The following is a 16953-nucleotide window of genomic DNA, read 5'->3' as shown; positions in this document are numbered from 1 at the left end:
CCTGCTGAATCCTTATGTCTAGATTACCAGATCGATCGGAATTTCGATATTGTACTCTGTTCCTGTTAGAAGGATACAAATGTGTTTAAAATTAATCTCTCTTTTGTTCATTCTTTCTCTCATTGTCTTTTACCTCATTAGCGGAGGTAGATTTACAAATTTTTTTAAAACGATTCGAATGGTTAATAAAATTTTACAACTGGGTTTGGTATAGGTTGCTGTCATTCAGCTTCGAGGGCTGCCGACAAAATTTGAAAACCGTCTTTGGGTGATTCCGTACTTTTCTTTTCAAAATATGGTGCTTTTTACCAACTTCGATGAACTCCCGAGTTTCCGAGCTTCTGAAATTTCTAGTTTCTATACTGTGGTGTTTCGTACGGGTTTCGAGTTCTAAGTTGGTGCCTTGTTTCAGTCCTTTTTGGTTATTTCTTAGTTTTTCAGAGATCAAGCTTTCATGTCTGCAAGATTAAGACTTGGGTTTGTTCTTTTTTCAGGTTGCGCCGTAACGGACAATTGCTGAACATAAAGAGCACCGTTGAAATCCTTGGTGAGGAAGAGTCCTTGTAATAAGTGATGGCTATACTACAGATCTTGTTCAAGAAAGTATTGGGTTTCTGTTAATGTTCATATTGCATTGCCCTTGAGTTGAAAGTTTGGGAAATGGCAAGAGGTAGGAGGAGGTCGAAGCTAAGGCTGAGCCATCTTTACACTTTTGGATGTCTTAGGCCGAGCGCCGTTGAGGGTGAAGAACCTCATCCTTTACAAGGTCCGGGGTTCAGCCGAGTGGTGAATTGCAATCAGCCTAATCTGCATAAGAAGAAACCTTTAAGATATCGTTCTAATTATGTCTCCACGACGAGGTATAATTTGATCACTTTCTTTCCAAAGTCCCTTTATGAGCAATTCCACCGAGCTGCCAATTTCTACTTCCTGGTAGCTGCCATTCTCTCGGTGTTTCCTCTCTCGCCCTTCAACAAATGGAGCATGATTGCCCCTTTGGTGTTCGTTGTGGGGCTTAGTATGTTAAAGGAGGCTTTGGAAGATTGGCGTAGGTTTATGCAAGATGTGAAGATAAATGCACGTAAAGTGAATGTTCATAAAGGCGATGGTGTTTTTCGTCGTAGAAAGTGGAAGAAGGTTAGGGTTGGTGACATTGTGAAAGTGGAGAAGGATGAGTTCTTCCCCGCCGATTTGCTTCTATTGTCATCGAGTTACGAGGACGGGATTTGCTACGTTGAGACTATGAACTTGGATGGCGAGACAAACCTGAAAGTGAAAAGGTCGTTGGAAGTAACCTTGCCTCAAGATGACGATGAATCTTTCAAGAATTTCAGGGCAACGATAAGATGTGAAGATCCAAACCCCAATCTCTACACCTTTGTCGGTAACCTAGAATATGAACGGCAGATCTTTTCTCTGGATCCGATTCAGATTCTCTTAAGAGATTCAAAGCTTAGGAATACAGCCTATGTTTATGGAGTTGTGGTATTCACAGGTCATGATACTAAAGTCATGCAGAATTCAACGAGGTCACCTTCGAAAAGGAGCAGAATCGAGAGGACAATGGACTATATCATCTACACTCTTCTTGTCCTACTCATTCTGATCTCTTGTGTCAGTTCATCGGGATTTGCTTGGGAGACAAAATTTCACATGTCAAACTGGTGGTATTTACGTCCTGATGAGCCGGAGAACTTAACCAATCCAAGCAATCCTATTTACGCTGGCGTTGTCCATCTGATCACTGCCCTTCTGCTTTACGGATATTTGATACCCATCTCTCTCTATGTTTCGATCGAGGTTGTAAAGGTCTTGCAAGCAACTTTCATCAATCAAGACCTGCACATGTATGATAATGAAAGTGGAGTCCCTGCACAAGCACGTACATCGAATTTGAACGAAGAGCTAGGACAGGTGCATACCATCCTTTCAGACAAGACAGGAACTTTGACATGTAACCAGATGGATTTTCTGAAGTGCTCTATTGCTGGTACTTCCTATGGCGTGCGTTCCAGCGAAGTCGAACTTGCTGCTGCGAAGCAGATGGCTATTGACCTCGAAGAGCAGGGTGGAGAAATATCAAGTACTCCAAGGGCTCAAACTAAAGCGTACGATTCATGGGACAGCAGCCGGGGAAGACAAGAAATTGAGATGGAGAGTGGCATAAATCACGAAGGCGATAATAATCCAAGAACTCCTATAAAGGGGTTTAGTTTTGAGGACGTAAGACTCATGAATGGGAATTGGTTTAGGGAACCGCAAGTAAGTGATATTTTGATGTTCTTTCGGATATTAGCTATTTGCCATACGGCCATTCCTGAGTTGCATGAGGAGACTGGCAAGTATACCTACGAAGCAGAGTCACCTGATGAAGCTGCTTTTCTTGTTGCTGCAAGAGAGTTTGGTTTCGAGTTCTTCAAGAGAACCCAATCGAGCGTTTTTGTTCACGAAAGGTACTCTTCTTCCGGGCAAACAATCGAAAGGTAATTATAAATATATACTGTCTTATATTGTACCTTTTCGTAATGCCTTCACACCTTTCCTTTAAGCAAATCGTGATTGAGTACCGGAAAAAATGCAGGGAGTATAAAGTTTTAAACTTGTTGGACTTTACTAGCAAAAGAAAGCGAATGTCTGTGATTGTACGTGACGAGGATCAGCAGATTCTTCTACTATGCAAAGGAGCTGACAGGTTAGCCCCAACTCAAAACTTTTAGGCATCAAATCATGTAACATGATTATAAGTTTGAGATGTATATATCAACAGCTTAGTATCTTTTGTACCGGGCAAGAAGCCAATGAAGATAATATTGTTTGGTGTCTGTCATTCATTTGTGTAATGCAATCCTATACTTGAAAATTTTGCAGCATCATCTTTGACCGGTTAGCGAAAAATGGGCGGACATACTTGACACCTACCGCTAAGCATTTAAATGAATATGGAGAAGCTGGGCTACGTACACTGGCACTTGCTTACAGAAAGATCGATGAGGATGAATATTCAGCTTGGAACGCTGAGTTTCTTAAAGCCAAAACTTCAATAGTTTCTGATAGAGATGCACTGCTTGAAAGGGTATCCGATACGATCGAAAGAGAGCTCATCCTTGTCGGTGCTACTGCTGTTGAGGACAAACTGCAGAAAGGAGTATGTATTCCCCTGCTTTGACAGACACTTTAGTTCACCCTTTTTTTTTCTGTTTTTTATGTCAATTTAATTTCGTTTCCATTTTCTGTAGGTTCCACAATGCATAGATAAGCTTGCTCAAGCGGGTCTCAAATTATGGGTTTTGACAGGGGACAAGATGGAAACCGCCATCAACATCGGGTTAGTACCTATACTTTGGATGTAACCAAGAAATGAGTAAACTGCTATACCGAAACAAAAATTTGATGATTAAACTGCTCGCTGTGGTGGACTGCAGATTCGCGTGTAGTTTACTCCGGCAAGGCATGAAACAGATCTGCATAACAAGCATGAATTCAGATGGAGGATCCCAAGATTCCAATGGGGTATGTATTGCAACGAAAGAGGATTTATGGTCAGGTGATCGTTAAAGAACTTAGTTAGGCTTCTTGAAAGAAGGCCGACGCGTTAGATCTATGAGTTTAGAGTGCTTTTGAGAGAAGGTGCAATTGATTCTGGTGTGATCTCCCACCTAACTAAAATCTGAAATTCATTTTCCATTTCCACCATTGGATCAGGCCATTAAGGAGAATATCTTGAATCAAATCACGAATGCTTTACAAATGGTCAAGCTGGAGAAGGATCCACATGCTGCCTTTGCTTTAATCATTGATGGGAAAACTCTAACTTATGCTTTGGAGGATGATATGAAGTATCAGTTCCTTGCATTGGCAGTAGATTGTGCATCAGTCATTTGCTGTCGTGTCTCTCCCAAGCAGAAGGCCTTGGTATATTTCCTTTTTCCTTTGTTTTTCTTTCTCTAGCATTTATCATTCAGCTATATAACTCGTAAACACATATTTCAAGTAATAATGATAAACAAGTTTAATGCCTGTTCTCAGACTGGGGTATCAGACTGAATAGGAATAGATGAAATGAAGTATCAACGAGAACTGCTGTGTTCCAAACTTCCACATAGATTCTTACATCTAAAGATTCGATTTTTCTTCTGTTATTTATCGTCTGTTTCATCTTTCTGTACAAAGGTAACAAGGTTGGTAAAAGAGGGAACTCAGAAAACAACATTAGCAATCGGTGATGGTGCAAATGATGTTGGAATGATTCAGGAAGCTGACATTGGTGTAGGCATTAGTGGGGTGGAAGGTATGCAGGTCAGTGTTCTCTCTTCCCATTAGACACCCGAGAATGCACATTTCCCGAATAATTTTGTGTTTGTAGAGCTGTTACTTCTGATATAGGCTAAGTTTCATCTCCATATTATTCATGAGTGGCAAGTGAATTGACTCGCCCATCTCAACATTTTTGCTGAATCTCTCATTCTTGTGCAGGCTGTTATGGCTAGTGATTTTTCTATTGCACAGTTCCGGTTTCTGGAAAGACTCCTCGTCGTCCATGGACACTGGTGCTACAAAAGAATCGCTCAAATGGTAAATATATGCTTGTGCGCCTTTGTTACACAGTTTGCTTACAAGACGTCTATATTTGTAAACATCCTATTCTACTCTTAACATAGCAGACCATCGGTTCTAATATATATGTTTTTCTGCTTCCAGATTTGCTACTTCTTCTACAAAAACATAGCATTTGGTCTCACTCTCTTCTACTTTGAAGCATTTACTGGATTTTCTGGCCAATCAGTATATAATGACTACTACCTGTTACTCTTCAACGTTGTCCTTACCTCGCTGCCAGTGATTGCGCTTGGAGTCTTTGAACAAGACGTTTCCTCCGAGATCTGCTTGCAGGTGACTTTCATTACAGTTTGCCTTGACAAGTAAATCATGAAGCTCTACTTGATCTTCTCTCATGCACAAATTTTTTTCTTGTCCTACAGTTTCCAGCATTATACCAACAAGGGACAAAAAACTTGTTCTTTGACTGGTATCGAATACTGGGGTGGATGGGCAATGGTGTTTATTCCTCTCTTGTCATATTCTTCCTCAACATTGGAATTATTTATGAACAAGCTTTCAGAGCCGGTGGCCAGACAGCTGACATGGATGCTGTCGGTACAACCATGTTTACTTGCATCATATGGGCCGTGAACGTGCAAATTGCTCTAACGATGAGCCATTTCACTTGGATCCAACACGTCTTAATCTGGGGAAGCATCGGTTTGTGGTATCTGTTCGTTGCTTTATACGGGATGATGCCACCGAGTCTTTCTGGAAACATCTATAGGATTCTTGCTGAAGTTCTTGCTCCTGCGCCCATATATTGGTCAGCCACATTGTTAGTCACAGTGGCAACTGTTCTTCCATACTTCACTCACATATCTTTCCAGAGATTCTTGAACCCATTGGATCATCATATCATTCAAGAGATCAAATACTACAAGAGAGATGTCGAGGATGCAAGAATGTGGACCCGAGAACGCACAAAAGCACGGGAGAAAACAAAGATCGGATTCACAGCAAGGGTTGATGCCAAAATCAGGCATTTGCGGTCGAAGCTCAATAAGAAACAGTCGAATATGTCTCATTTTTCAACTCAAGATACAATGTCCCCGAGATCATTGTAGCTTCCGGCATCTGGATTCTTCAGAAATCTCTCTCAAGAGTGTTCTTGGATACTTTTCTTCAGGCTCATCCTCTAGCTGGTTTGGACACAGATGTTCATCAGAGACAGAGCTTGATGCTGTTGTGTGTACACTTGAGGAAAAGAGAAAAAAAAAAGGAAAGGGAGTTAAGGGAGAGTTGCAGTGAGCGTGTAAGAGTGGTTGATGTTTCTCTGTTGGGGTTTTGCTGAAAATCTTTTTTTTTTTTTAACTTTCAGACTTTGTGTCAATAACATACTATACATAGGTTTTGTGAATAGTTAGGACAAAATGAAACATAATATACAGCATCAACATCAAACATTTTTATGTCTCATTTTATGTTTTGGCATTGAATTGGCCTATTAATGAGCCATGGATGTGTGTGTCTTGGCCATGACAATTAATGTATTATTTTTATTCATTGACTGATTCTAGTTCTAGGTAATATAATCTTATTTATATATTATTTCTATGAGTATCATAAAATCTTATCATTTTTAATGAAATATTTTCCCAATAATGAAAGATTTTACTAAATTATTTTGGTTAATAATAATAATAGATTTGAAACCTAAATCCATTCATCTATTGTATTTAAGAAGATTTAATGAATAAAAAATGAAAAGCTGTTATGAAAATAAATTATTTTAATATTTTTGAAAATTAATCACTTGTAGATATGGATGTATAAAGAAACTCTAAGATCGTATGATTAAATTAAATTTTAGCCCCTTTTCCGGTTTTTTTCCTTTTTTTTTTTAAATTTTCAGTTATTTATTTTAATAGTTTTACTTAAAACAAATATAAATATATACATGCTAAAATCTCTCTATACTAAACTGGGCCCGGTTTAGCCTAACCATGGTTAATCTCGGCCCATATAAAATATCTAAATCTAACCACTCCATAATTATTTGTCTTCGATGTTTCCTTTTCTTTTTAAGAATAAATAAGAAAATATGGAGAGGGTTTTTGTTCTCCGTTTCCTCTCTCTTCATCAATCTCTTCGCTGCGTAGAAGAGCGCTGAAACTTTGTCACCCGAAGTCAATCGGAATCCATCACCGCTTCTTGCTTGCATCTGTTTGATTCGGCTCAACTCTCTGGTATTCGTATTTTAAACGAATTACTCTCCGGCTCCAATCTCGATTTCTCGTCGCTTTTTCTCCGTTTGGATTCTCGCCTTTTCCCGGAAATTCTCGTACTTTCTCCCTCCCCGTCGGAGTTTTGTGCTGGAGACGGCAGTTTGGTTGGTGGGTTTCGGCGTTCGGCGGTTGAGGTGTTTTTCTAGGGTTACTAGCTTTCCATTTGATGGAGCCGCGGGTGGGGAACAAGTTTCGGCTTGGACGGAAGATCGGCGGTGGATCTTTCGGAGAGATCTATCTCGGTATGCGCTTGAATTTTTCTGCTTTAGACTCTTGAGTGTGGTTTCTGTGGAACTTGATGGCTGTTTAACGTGTGATCCCTTGGATGATGTTTGAAGGCACCAATATCCAGACGAATGAAGACGTCGCGATTAAGCTTGTAAGTGTTTTGCGTGTTTTGGTTGTTGAACTGGAAATTTGCCTGTTTTCAGTGATAATTGAAGTAATTCCAGTGTTATTTTGTTAATGTGAAGGTGATCCTTGCATTTTGGCATATCCTCATTAGATATGAATGCTTTCTGAAGGGAAAAGAGGGCATACATTTTGTAGCATGTGTCTGCAATTTTCTTATTTGTAGCTTCTTCCTGTTTCCGTTTGAAGAGAAAGTTACTGTGGAGAAACTAAGAGTACTAATCATATGGTAATAAAACATCAATTTACGGTCTTGGGACAGAAAAGACACATGGGAAGCAATAAGCTTTGAGTGTCAGCATTTAGCTAAGCAGTAACGCTGTTTCAGTTCTAACCTTGTGAATGTGACATGTATCAATCCATTCTGGTGCCTAGACATGTATCAATTCATTCTGGCTTTCTGTTGCTTCTAACATCTGCTTTTTGCATCTTCTGTTGGTGTTGTCTACTTCCTGTTTCTTTTGGCATATCTTCTGACAACTTCTCTTTTTCTCAGGAAAATGTAAAAACAAAGCATCCTCAGTTGCTGTATGAATCCAAATTGTATAAAATATTACAAGGAGGAAGTAAGAACCTAGTTCTATGCTTGTTTACATTTCCAATGTGATTTTTTCTTGTTCTTATTCAAGAGGTTTGCTTTTCTTTCCCTTGCTTTTAGCTGGCATTCCGAACGTAAAATGGTATGGTGTTGAAGGGGACTATAATGTCCTTGTGATAGACTTGTTGGGGCCTAGTCTCGAAGACTTGTTCAATTTCTGTAGTAGGAAACTCTCACTAAAGACTGTGCTAATGCTTGCAGATCAAATGGTAGACCCCTTTCATTGAGTAAATAGTTTTCTCGCAGTGATATGGATGAATTACCATAATTTTGCTATATTATTATTCCTCTTCTCAGATCAATCGCATTGAATTTGTTCATTCAAAGTCATTTCTCCATCGGGACATCAAGCCTGACAACTTCCTCATGGGTCTGGGGAGGCGTGCAAATCAGGTTATTGTTTGAAAAGGGTTGTTTGGATTTGTTTCCTCTCCTGGTTTATTTGCTTAAATTAGTCTTTGCCCAATGCAGGTGTATATCATTGACTTTGGTCTGGCAAAGAAGTACAGAGACACTACAACTCATCAACATATTCCTTACAGGTTGGCTGTGGCTTTGTTATTTTCCTCTATGAGAGATTCTGTTCTAATCAAGTAATGATACTTGAATAAGTTTTGTGTTCTTGGTTCGGGGCTAGTAAAAATTTTTATAATCGTAGTGTGCATTGTGTTGTCTTTTTATCTAATCTCCTGCACATATCTCAGGGAAAATAAGAACTTGACTGGAACTGCTCGATATGCAAGCATGAACACTCACCTAGGCATTGGTATGAACCTAATTCTGGTTCCTATTTTAAAGACAACTTGACTTGAACTTTTATTTTCTCTTACAACTTTAAAGAACCTAATTCTAATTCCTATCGTTAATTATGTTACAGAACAAAGTCGTAGAGATGATCTGGAGTCCCTTGGATTTGTTCTCATGTACTTCTTAAGAGGAAGGTGTCTATTTTTCCTTCCATCACTGTTACGAGCGGTTCTTTGTAAGGCTGCCGGTTTACTTACCCATTTGCATATAGTCTTCCTTGGCAGGGACTCAAAGCTGGCACAAAGAAGCAAAAGTATGAGAAAATCAGTGAAAAGAAAGTATCAACCTCTATTGAGGTAAAACTGTCTCTGAGAGCCATCCTGGCGAGTGTGATTGACAATACTGATATCATACTTTTTCTTCTTCTAGGCTCTATGTCGGGGGTATCCCTCAGAATTTGCATCTTACTTCCATTACTGCCGGTCCCTGAGATTTGACGACAAACCAGACTATGCTTACCTGAAACGACTCTTCCGTGACCTATTTATCCGTGAAGGTCTGATTTCTCAAATCAGCTTGGTTGTTCTGAGACTGATGAAGGGGATACAAAAGTTACTTGTATAGATATGAAATGAAACCAATCAAGCTTTTTGAGATTTGAACTCACCATTCAGGCTTCCAGTCTGATTATGTAATTTGAACAATATCAAGTCAGCTTTTTTGTTATGACTGGTGAAACTGATTCAAAAGTTATATATACATTTTTGAAACCGATCAAGCTTTTTGAGATTTGAACTCACCCCTCTATGTCGCTTATGTTTCAGGATTCCAGTTTGATTACGTATTTGATTGGACAATCTTGAAGTATCAGCAATCACAGATTGCCACTCCTCCCCGTCCTCTTGTAAGTATCATGGTGTTGAACAAAAGTTATTTGACATTTTGAATGTTTTAACTTTTAATTATGTTTCTGATTGATCGAACATGTACTTTTTCCAATGGATTTTGCAGGGTCCTGGAGTGGGGCCAAGTTCTGGCCAACGTCCTGTTATTGCTAGCGCTGAGAAGCAATCAGGTGGTTCTACTTTACTGATTTAGTTTTGGTTTGGGTGTAATATACATGTCTCTTTCTGTCAATAATTTTTTTTTCTCTTTATGTTGAGGGTTTTATGTTTGCTTCCAGCCCTGTAACGAAGGGAACGGAAGATAAAGTATTCAATTGCGCATGTAAAGATGAGTCGTCTGTTCTTGGAGATGTGACTTGCACCCTTTTGACTTTATCTTTGCTGCCTCCTTGTTCCACCGCAGGTGATGAGGAAGCTAGACCTGGCTGGTCATCAGGAGATCGTAGATGCAGTTCGGGCCAAATTTTAAACTCTGGAAGCATATCCAAACAAAAAGCTCCAGTTTCAACTGATCCTGCCCTTTCTAAAGATGTAATGGTGAGTAACCAATCCTCCATGTTGTTGATGTCCATGCTGTTTACTCTGATCATTAGTTGAATAAGCTCTTGGCAAGTCGTTCCTTACCAAGGTGGGTGGAGTGATGAAAACGAGGAATGGGTTTTACACAAGGGCTTGCAGTTGAATTTTTATTTATCATTCTGAGAGATTTATGTTTTCTTATGTCTGAATATATTCTCTGGAGATCTTGTTACTGATCTGTATATTGATTGCATGTGCAGTTATCTAGCTCCAGCTTCCTGCGTGCAAGTGGGTCATCAAGACGTGCGGCTATGTCAAGTGGCCGGGAGGCTGCTCTTGTGGGAACCGACTCTGAGCCTTCTAACCCTCAAGTCCCCGAAGCTGGCTCGGGCTCTCACCCAAGGATCCATGGTGGTCGAAGTTCACCTATTGTCTCAACTGAGAAGAAGCTTTCACCTTCAGGAAGAAATGCTACTTCTGTCATTAAGAACCATGAGTCCAATCTCAAAGGCATTGAGAGCCTCCATTTTTAGTGGCTCGGGACGAAGATCATCTTAAACTCCCGGGACCGAAATGTATATTCGAAACTAAAAAGATACAAAAAAAAAAAAAGACGAGTAACTTTCTCATAGGCTCCCGGAGGGAGAAATACTTTTCTATGTGTATTGTTGTGTTTACAGGGAGGAGGGAGGCAGCCAAAGTTGCAAAGCAGTGCCCAGAAGAACGAGGAGGAAAAAAAAAAGAGAACGAGAAGTGAATTTGCCCGTGAAGAAAGAAGACGAACTTTAACGGCGAAAATTTACTCTGGTTAGGGTGTAAAAAGATGAGTAACTCACCGTTCATTTCTACTGCTTTGTTTGGCTTCTTACTGGTTGTGTTGTGTGTTGCTTTTCATTGTCCTAAGTTAAATGTGATGTGTGTCAAGCAACAGCCATTTGATATAGGGTGCAAAAAGCATTTTCATGCTTATCATTTCTTTTTCTTTTTTCCCCCATAATTTTCGATTTGAATGCGTTCAGCAATTTTACCTAATGGCATGAACAAGAAGAGGGCTCAGGCCATCAAACTCTAATTTTGCATACAAATTGATGGTTAAGGAACCTAAAAAAGAACGTATACAATTAGTCAGAATTGATACAAATTTAATCAAGCTATGATTACAGCATCAGAATCAGATTCTTCCTCACTCACAGAATGCTGGATACAGCACACGGTCTGATGAGCTTCAGGCCAAGAGCACCACCTCTCCCCCAGAACCTGCAAACACATAATAACCCGAAAATTCGGTCATCTAAATACCAAGATTTTACTATTCTGTGATGGAAGAAGAAGAATACGAGAACGAGAAAAGGAGGGATCGATCTATGATGATGAAGCATTTACATCGTTCGTGTATCTCTTTCGCAATCTCTAGAAAGACTTCAGTGTCTTCTGCAATTCTGGTCATCCTCTCCAACTCTTCCATTGCTCCTCTGGCCACATCCACTTTGTTCTCTGCCTCTACCACCTTATAGGCCGCCGTTATTGCAGCTTCCTCCACCATCTCCTGAGTAACAGTTGTATTACTCTGACTGTTGGATTGTCGAGGTTTGAGATTGGTGTCTTTCTGCCTCGGGGCCGGTGTTCTTGTTCCAGATGGATCACTTATCTTATAGAAGTTCTGCACCTGTATGTGTTGGTTTCCCAAAAAACCGCATGAGAAAAACATGAAAAAAAAAGGCTTTACAGAACAAAAATATGACACCGTAAAGTGGAAATTTTCAGACATCAAATGTTCTTGCGCATAAACATAGAATGTTGCACATCAAGAGAAAATGAGAAAATACCGTACATAAAAGGAGAAAAACTGAGGAGAGAAAATGATCGATGTAACAAACGAGTGTTTCAAACCTTACAAATACTAAATAGCTAACCTTTTCAAGTTTGCCCTGAGCAGCGAGCCTCCTCAATCTTGAACCAAGGATCCTTCTAAAATTTAGCGGCAACTCATGCCTTTTCTGTTATATTCAAAGTGAACTGTAATTATACAAAGTATACTAAAATTATACAAATCCACATTGTTTCTTGATCCATGAGAATGTCATTGTCACCACTCCCAATTTATATATGGTGGGTCTCTAAAAATGTTCTCACTAATACATGTTAAACAGCAAAGAATTATTCAACTAACCTCAATGAAGCTGAGAATAGCAGTGATATCAGATCCATTTGCGTCAGATAAGGCTGAAAGAGCTTCAAATATCATCCCATCGTACCTAAGAAAATAATCACCACAGCAAGCATTGAACAATGCAACAATGAGTTCACTAAAAGATTAGTACATCGTATCAAAAGAACATCATTTAAGGGACTTGTGCATCAACAAAGCATTGGCCACTTCAACCAAGAGAAGAAAAAAAAATTAAGACAAACCTGGGAGCATTTTTCGCGTCCACGGCAATATTTAAAGAGTTGTCATCCATGCTCAAATCAGAAGACGCACTACGTGGAAGGGATGCAGCTGGGGAAGGGTTAATATTGGTGGTTGCAGTACTGGCAGCGGCAGCAGCTGCTGTAATGGTGAGTAACCAATCCTCCATGTTGTTGATGTCCATGCTGTTTACTCTGATCATTAGTTGAATAAGCTCTTGGCAAGTCGTTCCTTACCAAGGTGGGTGGAGTGATGAAAACGAGGAATGGGTTTTACACAAGGGCTTGCAGTTGAATTTTTATTTATCATTCTGAGAGATTTATGTTTTCTTATGTCTGAATATATTCTCTGGAGATCTTGTTACTGATCTGTATATTGATTGCATGTGCAGTTATCTAGCTCCAGCTTCCTGCGTGCAAGTGGGTCATCAAGACGTGCGGCTATGTCAAGTGGCCGGGAGGCTGCTCTTGTGGGAACCGACTCTGAGCCTTCTAACCCTCAAGTCCCCGAAGCTGGCTCGGGCTCTCACCCAAGGATCCATGGTGGTCGAAGTTCACCTATTGTCTCAACTGAGAAGAAGCTTTCACCTTCAGGAAGAAATGCTACTTCTGTCATTAAGAACCATGAGTCCAATCTCAAAGGCATTGAGAGCCTCCATTTTTATTGGCTACCAGGAGCAACACTCAAGTTACGCCACTTATCCTATAAAGTGAGTGAAACCCAGATAATTAAAGATTCTTGATCATTCGTCACCAAGTAAAAGACAACAGAGCAAGACAGTGAGAATAGTCGATCCTAAAGAGGTAAAAGAAATGATAGACAGTATTGTTCTTTGGACATAAAGTTCCAGTTCACCCGTGCTTGCTCTATGTTCAATATTGTGTGAAATTTGAAGCAGCCAGAGAGCACCCATAAGTTCTCTCTGTAAATTTCCAGGCATCAACAACTACCATTATTGATAAGAAGAGGTAACATCCATCACAGGTGAAAGGTCGAGTAAAACCGAGCTTTCACATAGCAGAACCCAACCCAATAAACCTTATCATTAGTGAATCACTGTTTCAGGCCTGAATGAAATGCACAAGGAGAGAAGAATGTAGATTCCAGCCTTACTATCTCGCACTTGATGGACAGGAAGGTATCTTTCTAGAAAAACTTCTAAGGCCATCATAACTGATGTCACACTCTACCACTATTTTTCTGTAACCAAACAAATTCTCTCATCTAGGGTAATAACAACGCTTCGTCTCCGGCGAACACAAGATTATGTAGCAGAAATCGAGCATAATACCTAACCAAAGTAACTACTTGAGAGCCTCAGATGAAAACCAAAGTGCAAACACAATCTATCAGCATAAATGTGTCAACTTAACTTCAACAGATCTAGAAAGAACCACTAGAAACATAACTACCCAAAAGGGCAATGGCTTACAATGGTAAATTTCCTTTTCATCGAGAAAACTTGTCGATGAAACAACTGTAACATCGACATCATCCATGCCACTAACCAAGAAACTAAAAAGAAGCACAAGATGAGGAATATTAGTGCGTAATCAGTTAATCTTCTAAGCGTGGAAGCATATCATAATCACAAAAACGATTGCAGAAAGAGCAAGTACAAACCATCAAACTCTCAAACAAAATTAGCAACTTAATCCAAAAAATCGCAACCCTAGGCATTAGGCAATTAGATTCTCCTGCCTGAAAACACTTTCCAGGTAATTTCACAAACCAAATCAAACTCAAAACTCCTCAACTCAATCCCAAATAATCAAGCACCAACCATCAATCCCTAGTGTGCCTCGAAGTCGATACCTAGGGTTTTCTACGTTAGTAACCCTCGGCCGAAGAAATCAAAAAACAGTGGAAAAAAAAAGCGAGCGGAGCAAGAAAAAACAGACCTTGAGGTCGATGTTGGAGCGATGAGTGAGCTGAGAAGAGAAATCAGGATCCCGGAGAATGTTCTTCCACTTGCCGGGACCGTGCTTGGCAACTCCGGCGAGCAACGCCTCCTCCTCCTCCGCCGTCCATTTTTGCTTCTGGTTTCCCATTGCTGTGCGTCTGTGTACGCACGACAATCTACTCTATTATTATCGGAGACGATGACGATTTCCGCTGCTGGCCTTCTTCTTGTTGGATATATACACAGACAACCTCAACGCAGGCCGTAGAGCGAATTTGGGATGTAATTTCAATTTCACAATACAAGTCAATTTTTCCTAATAAACCTCAGAAATACAAATACGTGGCTAACATTACAAAACTTTGAAAGATATAGGGTTACATTAGTATTAGATAAAAGTTGTGGGGCCGAATTCGAATTTGTCTCAACGAAATAATAAAGAAGAATATTCTACGAACCCTAAAATCATCGGAGGCATCCCACGATCGATCTCCCTCTCTCCCTACCACCAATCCCTAACCCTAAACCTACGAGAAGATCTCTTTCCTTCTCCAATGGCGGCCAACCACAGCTCCGACCATGAATCCGATCAAAGTACGCGCCTTTACAACCCTTACCAGAACTACGAGCTCCCTGTCAAAGCACAGTACCTCTACAAGCTTCCTACTTCGCCGGAATTTCTCTTCACTGAGGAGTCTCTCCGTCAGCGACGATCCTGGGGTGAGAATCTCACGTTCTACACCGGTACGGCTTACCTCGGTGGCTCCATCGCCGGCGCTTCCACCGGATTCTACTCTGCCGTCAGGAACTTCGAGTCTGGCGACACGACAAAGCTGAAAATTAACAGGATTTTGAACTCCTCGGGTCAATCAGGTCGCGCATGGGGCAACCGTTTAGGGGTTATTGGGTTGATGTACGCGGGGATCGAGAGCGGCGCCGTGGCGGCGACAGATAGGGACGACGTGTGGACGAGCGTTGTGGCGGGTCTCGGGACCGGAGCGGTTTACAGGGCGGCGCGTGGGATGAGGTCTGCGGCGGTGGCCGGTGCTCTCGGCGGATTAGCAGCGGGGGCTGTGGTGGCGGGGAAGCAAGCCTTGAAGCGGTATGTGCCCATATGAAGAACGGTGGCGGAGGTTGCTAAAGTGAGCCCAATTGAGAGACTTGCTGTTGTTGGAAAATTTTGTTAGGGAGATGGAGAATTTGTAGGGCATCTGTCTGGCTCGGAAGGGAATCATAAAAATGATAGCTTGTGGTTTCTAGGGGTATAGCTTCTGATGTCATAAAGCTCAGCGTGTTTGATGAATTTCTTGGGATCCTTTATATTTATACTGAAAAGGTTTTATCCGGTCAGTATTTGATCTCCATGTGTGTTTGCCTATAGTTTCTGATTGTTGGACTTCCTTGCTGTCATATTGGTTTTTTGTTATGTGTTGTAGCAGGTGCTTGTTTGTGTATTTCTCCGGTACACTTGAATGTTGTATCAGATTAATTCAGGTGAAATGGCTGTCATTTCCTGCTGGCGGAATTGCTTGTTTCCAAGTTTCTTTCTTTTTCTAAACAGGAATGGTTTAGTGTGTTCATGTGCTACATGATTGTCCATCTGTGATCTCCGACTCGTCGATGTGGAGGTTTCAGTTGATATTTGATGGCTATGTAGATCCCATTGACATCTCAGGGCGTTAGCTTTTCTCCTATGTATTCTTATTACTTGTTATGGATCATTTATGTCAATGACGCAGTGTGCTGATCGGGAGCTTGAACTCCCAATCCCATGATACTTGACTTCTTGGTACCTATTTCATCTTCTCAGTTTCTTACCTCCCCGGACTCTCCTCTGTGCCGAGCTCTTGTCTGTGAAAGATTGCAGAACGTCGCCTGATATAATCTCCTGAAGATGACGTATTGAATCTGCTTTTAACTTTTGTGCTTCCTTTGGTATGGGATATTCTTTAGCAATTTCACCTTGTAGTGAGTATCACATTTGTGACCGATATCTCTATCGATGGTTGCAATGGTTGTGGGGACCTTTTCATGGTTGCTTTACATTTTACTATGGTCAATTGTACTTATTTCATTTCACCATCTGGAATTTGTTGCTGTTGCAGATCTGTATACTAAGCTTCTTCTGTGCTTTTACTGTTTTGATTTGTGCATAGTGTTTTATGAAACTGAGAAATATAACAACAATTGATAGTATAGTTATAACAGTTATTCTCTCATAGTCTAGATTGTATGTCAGGGGAAGAAATTGAATTTGATCATGCATCAAAAGAATGTGTTTTATTCACAAAACAGTTCTTCCTGAGAAGTGTTTCATATACAAGATGCTAAGGGGCAATTTGAATGTAATTGATTCCTACACTAGGTGAGCTTATCCATCCGAGTCAAGGATGAGGAGCAAATCATGAATGACAAACAACTTCCATTGCTGTGGGTGGTGGTGTTTGATCTTGCAGCTCGCATCCGGCTTGGTAGGGAACAAAACCGGGTTCTCAAACTAAGCAAGCTCGCCATTGATCTAAGGTATAACCACCGTCGCTTCAAGTTGATCTACGTCGAATTTCTATTTTTGTGTCAATAGGATTTTCTCATTCCTTCCTCTTTCTACATGGTAGAGACATGATTGAAAGAGT

The 16953-nt window shown here is 40.5% G+C and overlaps 4 protein-coding genes across 6 annotated transcripts in view; 3 read left to right on the top strand and 1 right to left on the bottom strand.

Annotated features, from left to right (window-relative positions):
* LOC104812235 (probable phospholipid-transporting ATPase 4) overlaps positions 1-6018 on the top strand; it is a 7115-nt gene extending 1097 nt beyond the window's left edge. The window contains exons 1-11 of one of the 2 annotated variants that reach the window (XM_010539282.2): positions 73-394; positions 495-2483; positions 2582-2692; positions 2869-3145; positions 3237-3325; positions 3423-3510; positions 3703-3912; positions 4171-4296; positions 4474-4572; positions 4699-4890; positions 4980-6018. In XM_010539282.2, the coding sequence (XP_010537584.1) occupies positions 661-2483; positions 2582-2692; positions 2869-3145; positions 3237-3325; positions 3423-3510; positions 3703-3912; positions 4171-4296; positions 4474-4572; positions 4699-4890; positions 4980-5666 (3702 nt within the window). In that variant the 5' untranslated portion in view covers positions 73-394; positions 495-660 and the 3' untranslated portion in view covers positions 5667-6018. Of the gene's footprint in view, positions 1-72; positions 395-494; positions 2484-2581; positions 2693-2868; positions 3146-3236; positions 3326-3422; positions 3511-3702; positions 3913-4170; positions 4297-4473; positions 4573-4698; positions 4891-4979 lie in introns of those variants that run through there. The other variant, XM_010539281.2, reaches the window with a different exon arrangement.
* Positions 6019-6620: 602 nt separating this feature from the next.
* Positions 6621-10976, top strand: LOC104812234 (casein kinase 1-like protein 2). 2 transcript variants are annotated; one of them, XM_010539280.2, is made up of 15 exons: positions 6621-7069; positions 7166-7206; positions 7735-7804; positions 7897-8045; positions 8134-8229; positions 8308-8378; positions 8541-8602; positions 8714-8777; positions 8855-8939; positions 9013-9139; positions 9408-9487; positions 9595-9658; positions 9892-10025; positions 10268-10582; positions 10688-10976. In XM_010539280.2, the coding sequence occupies exons 1-14, from the start codon at positions 6994-6996 to the stop codon at positions 10538-10540; spliced, it is 1392 nt and encodes a 463-aa protein (XP_010537582.1). In that variant the 5' UTR covers positions 6621-6993; the 3' UTR covers positions 10541-10582; positions 10688-10976. The 2 variants fall into 2 exon arrangements, with proteins under 2 accessions (XP_010537582.1, XP_010537581.1); XM_010539279.2 differs by having other exon boundaries at positions 10268-10974.
* A 68-nt stretch (positions 10977-11044) lies between these two features.
* Positions 11045-14611, bottom strand: LOC104813296 (telomere repeat-binding factor 4-like). The gene is made up of 8 exons (XM_010540863.2): positions 14319-14611; positions 13086-13119; positions 12947-13025; positions 12420-12611; positions 12178-12262; positions 11921-12004; positions 11391-11673; positions 11045-11264 (listed from the first exon to the last, which is right to left on the bottom strand). Exons 1-8 carry the CDS (start codon positions 14466-14468, stop codon positions 11233-11235), a joined length of 939 nt encoding a protein of 312 aa, XP_010539165.1. The 5' UTR covers positions 14469-14611; the 3' UTR covers positions 11045-11232.
* A 166-nt stretch (positions 14612-14777) lies between these two features.
* On the top strand, positions 14778-15680 carry LOC104812233 (mitochondrial import inner membrane translocase subunit TIM23-2). The gene has a single exon (XM_010539277.2). The coding sequence runs from the start codon at positions 14875-14877 to the stop codon at positions 15436-15438; it is 564 nt and encodes a 187-aa protein (XP_010537579.1). The 5' UTR covers positions 14778-14874; the 3' UTR covers positions 15439-15680.
* The last annotated feature ends 1273 nt before the right edge of the window (positions 15681-16953 follow it).

This window comes from Tarenaya hassleriana, unplaced genomic scaffold (assembly GCF_000463585.1).
Source record: "Tarenaya hassleriana unplaced genomic scaffold, ASM46358v1 Cleome2, whole genome shotgun sequence".
In the NCBI taxonomy this organism is placed as follows: domain Eukaryota; kingdom Viridiplantae; phylum Streptophyta; class Magnoliopsida; order Brassicales; family Cleomaceae; genus Tarenaya; species Tarenaya hassleriana.
Note: the sequence above shows the minus strand (reverse complement) of the source record. Positions and strands in the feature narration are given on the sequence as shown.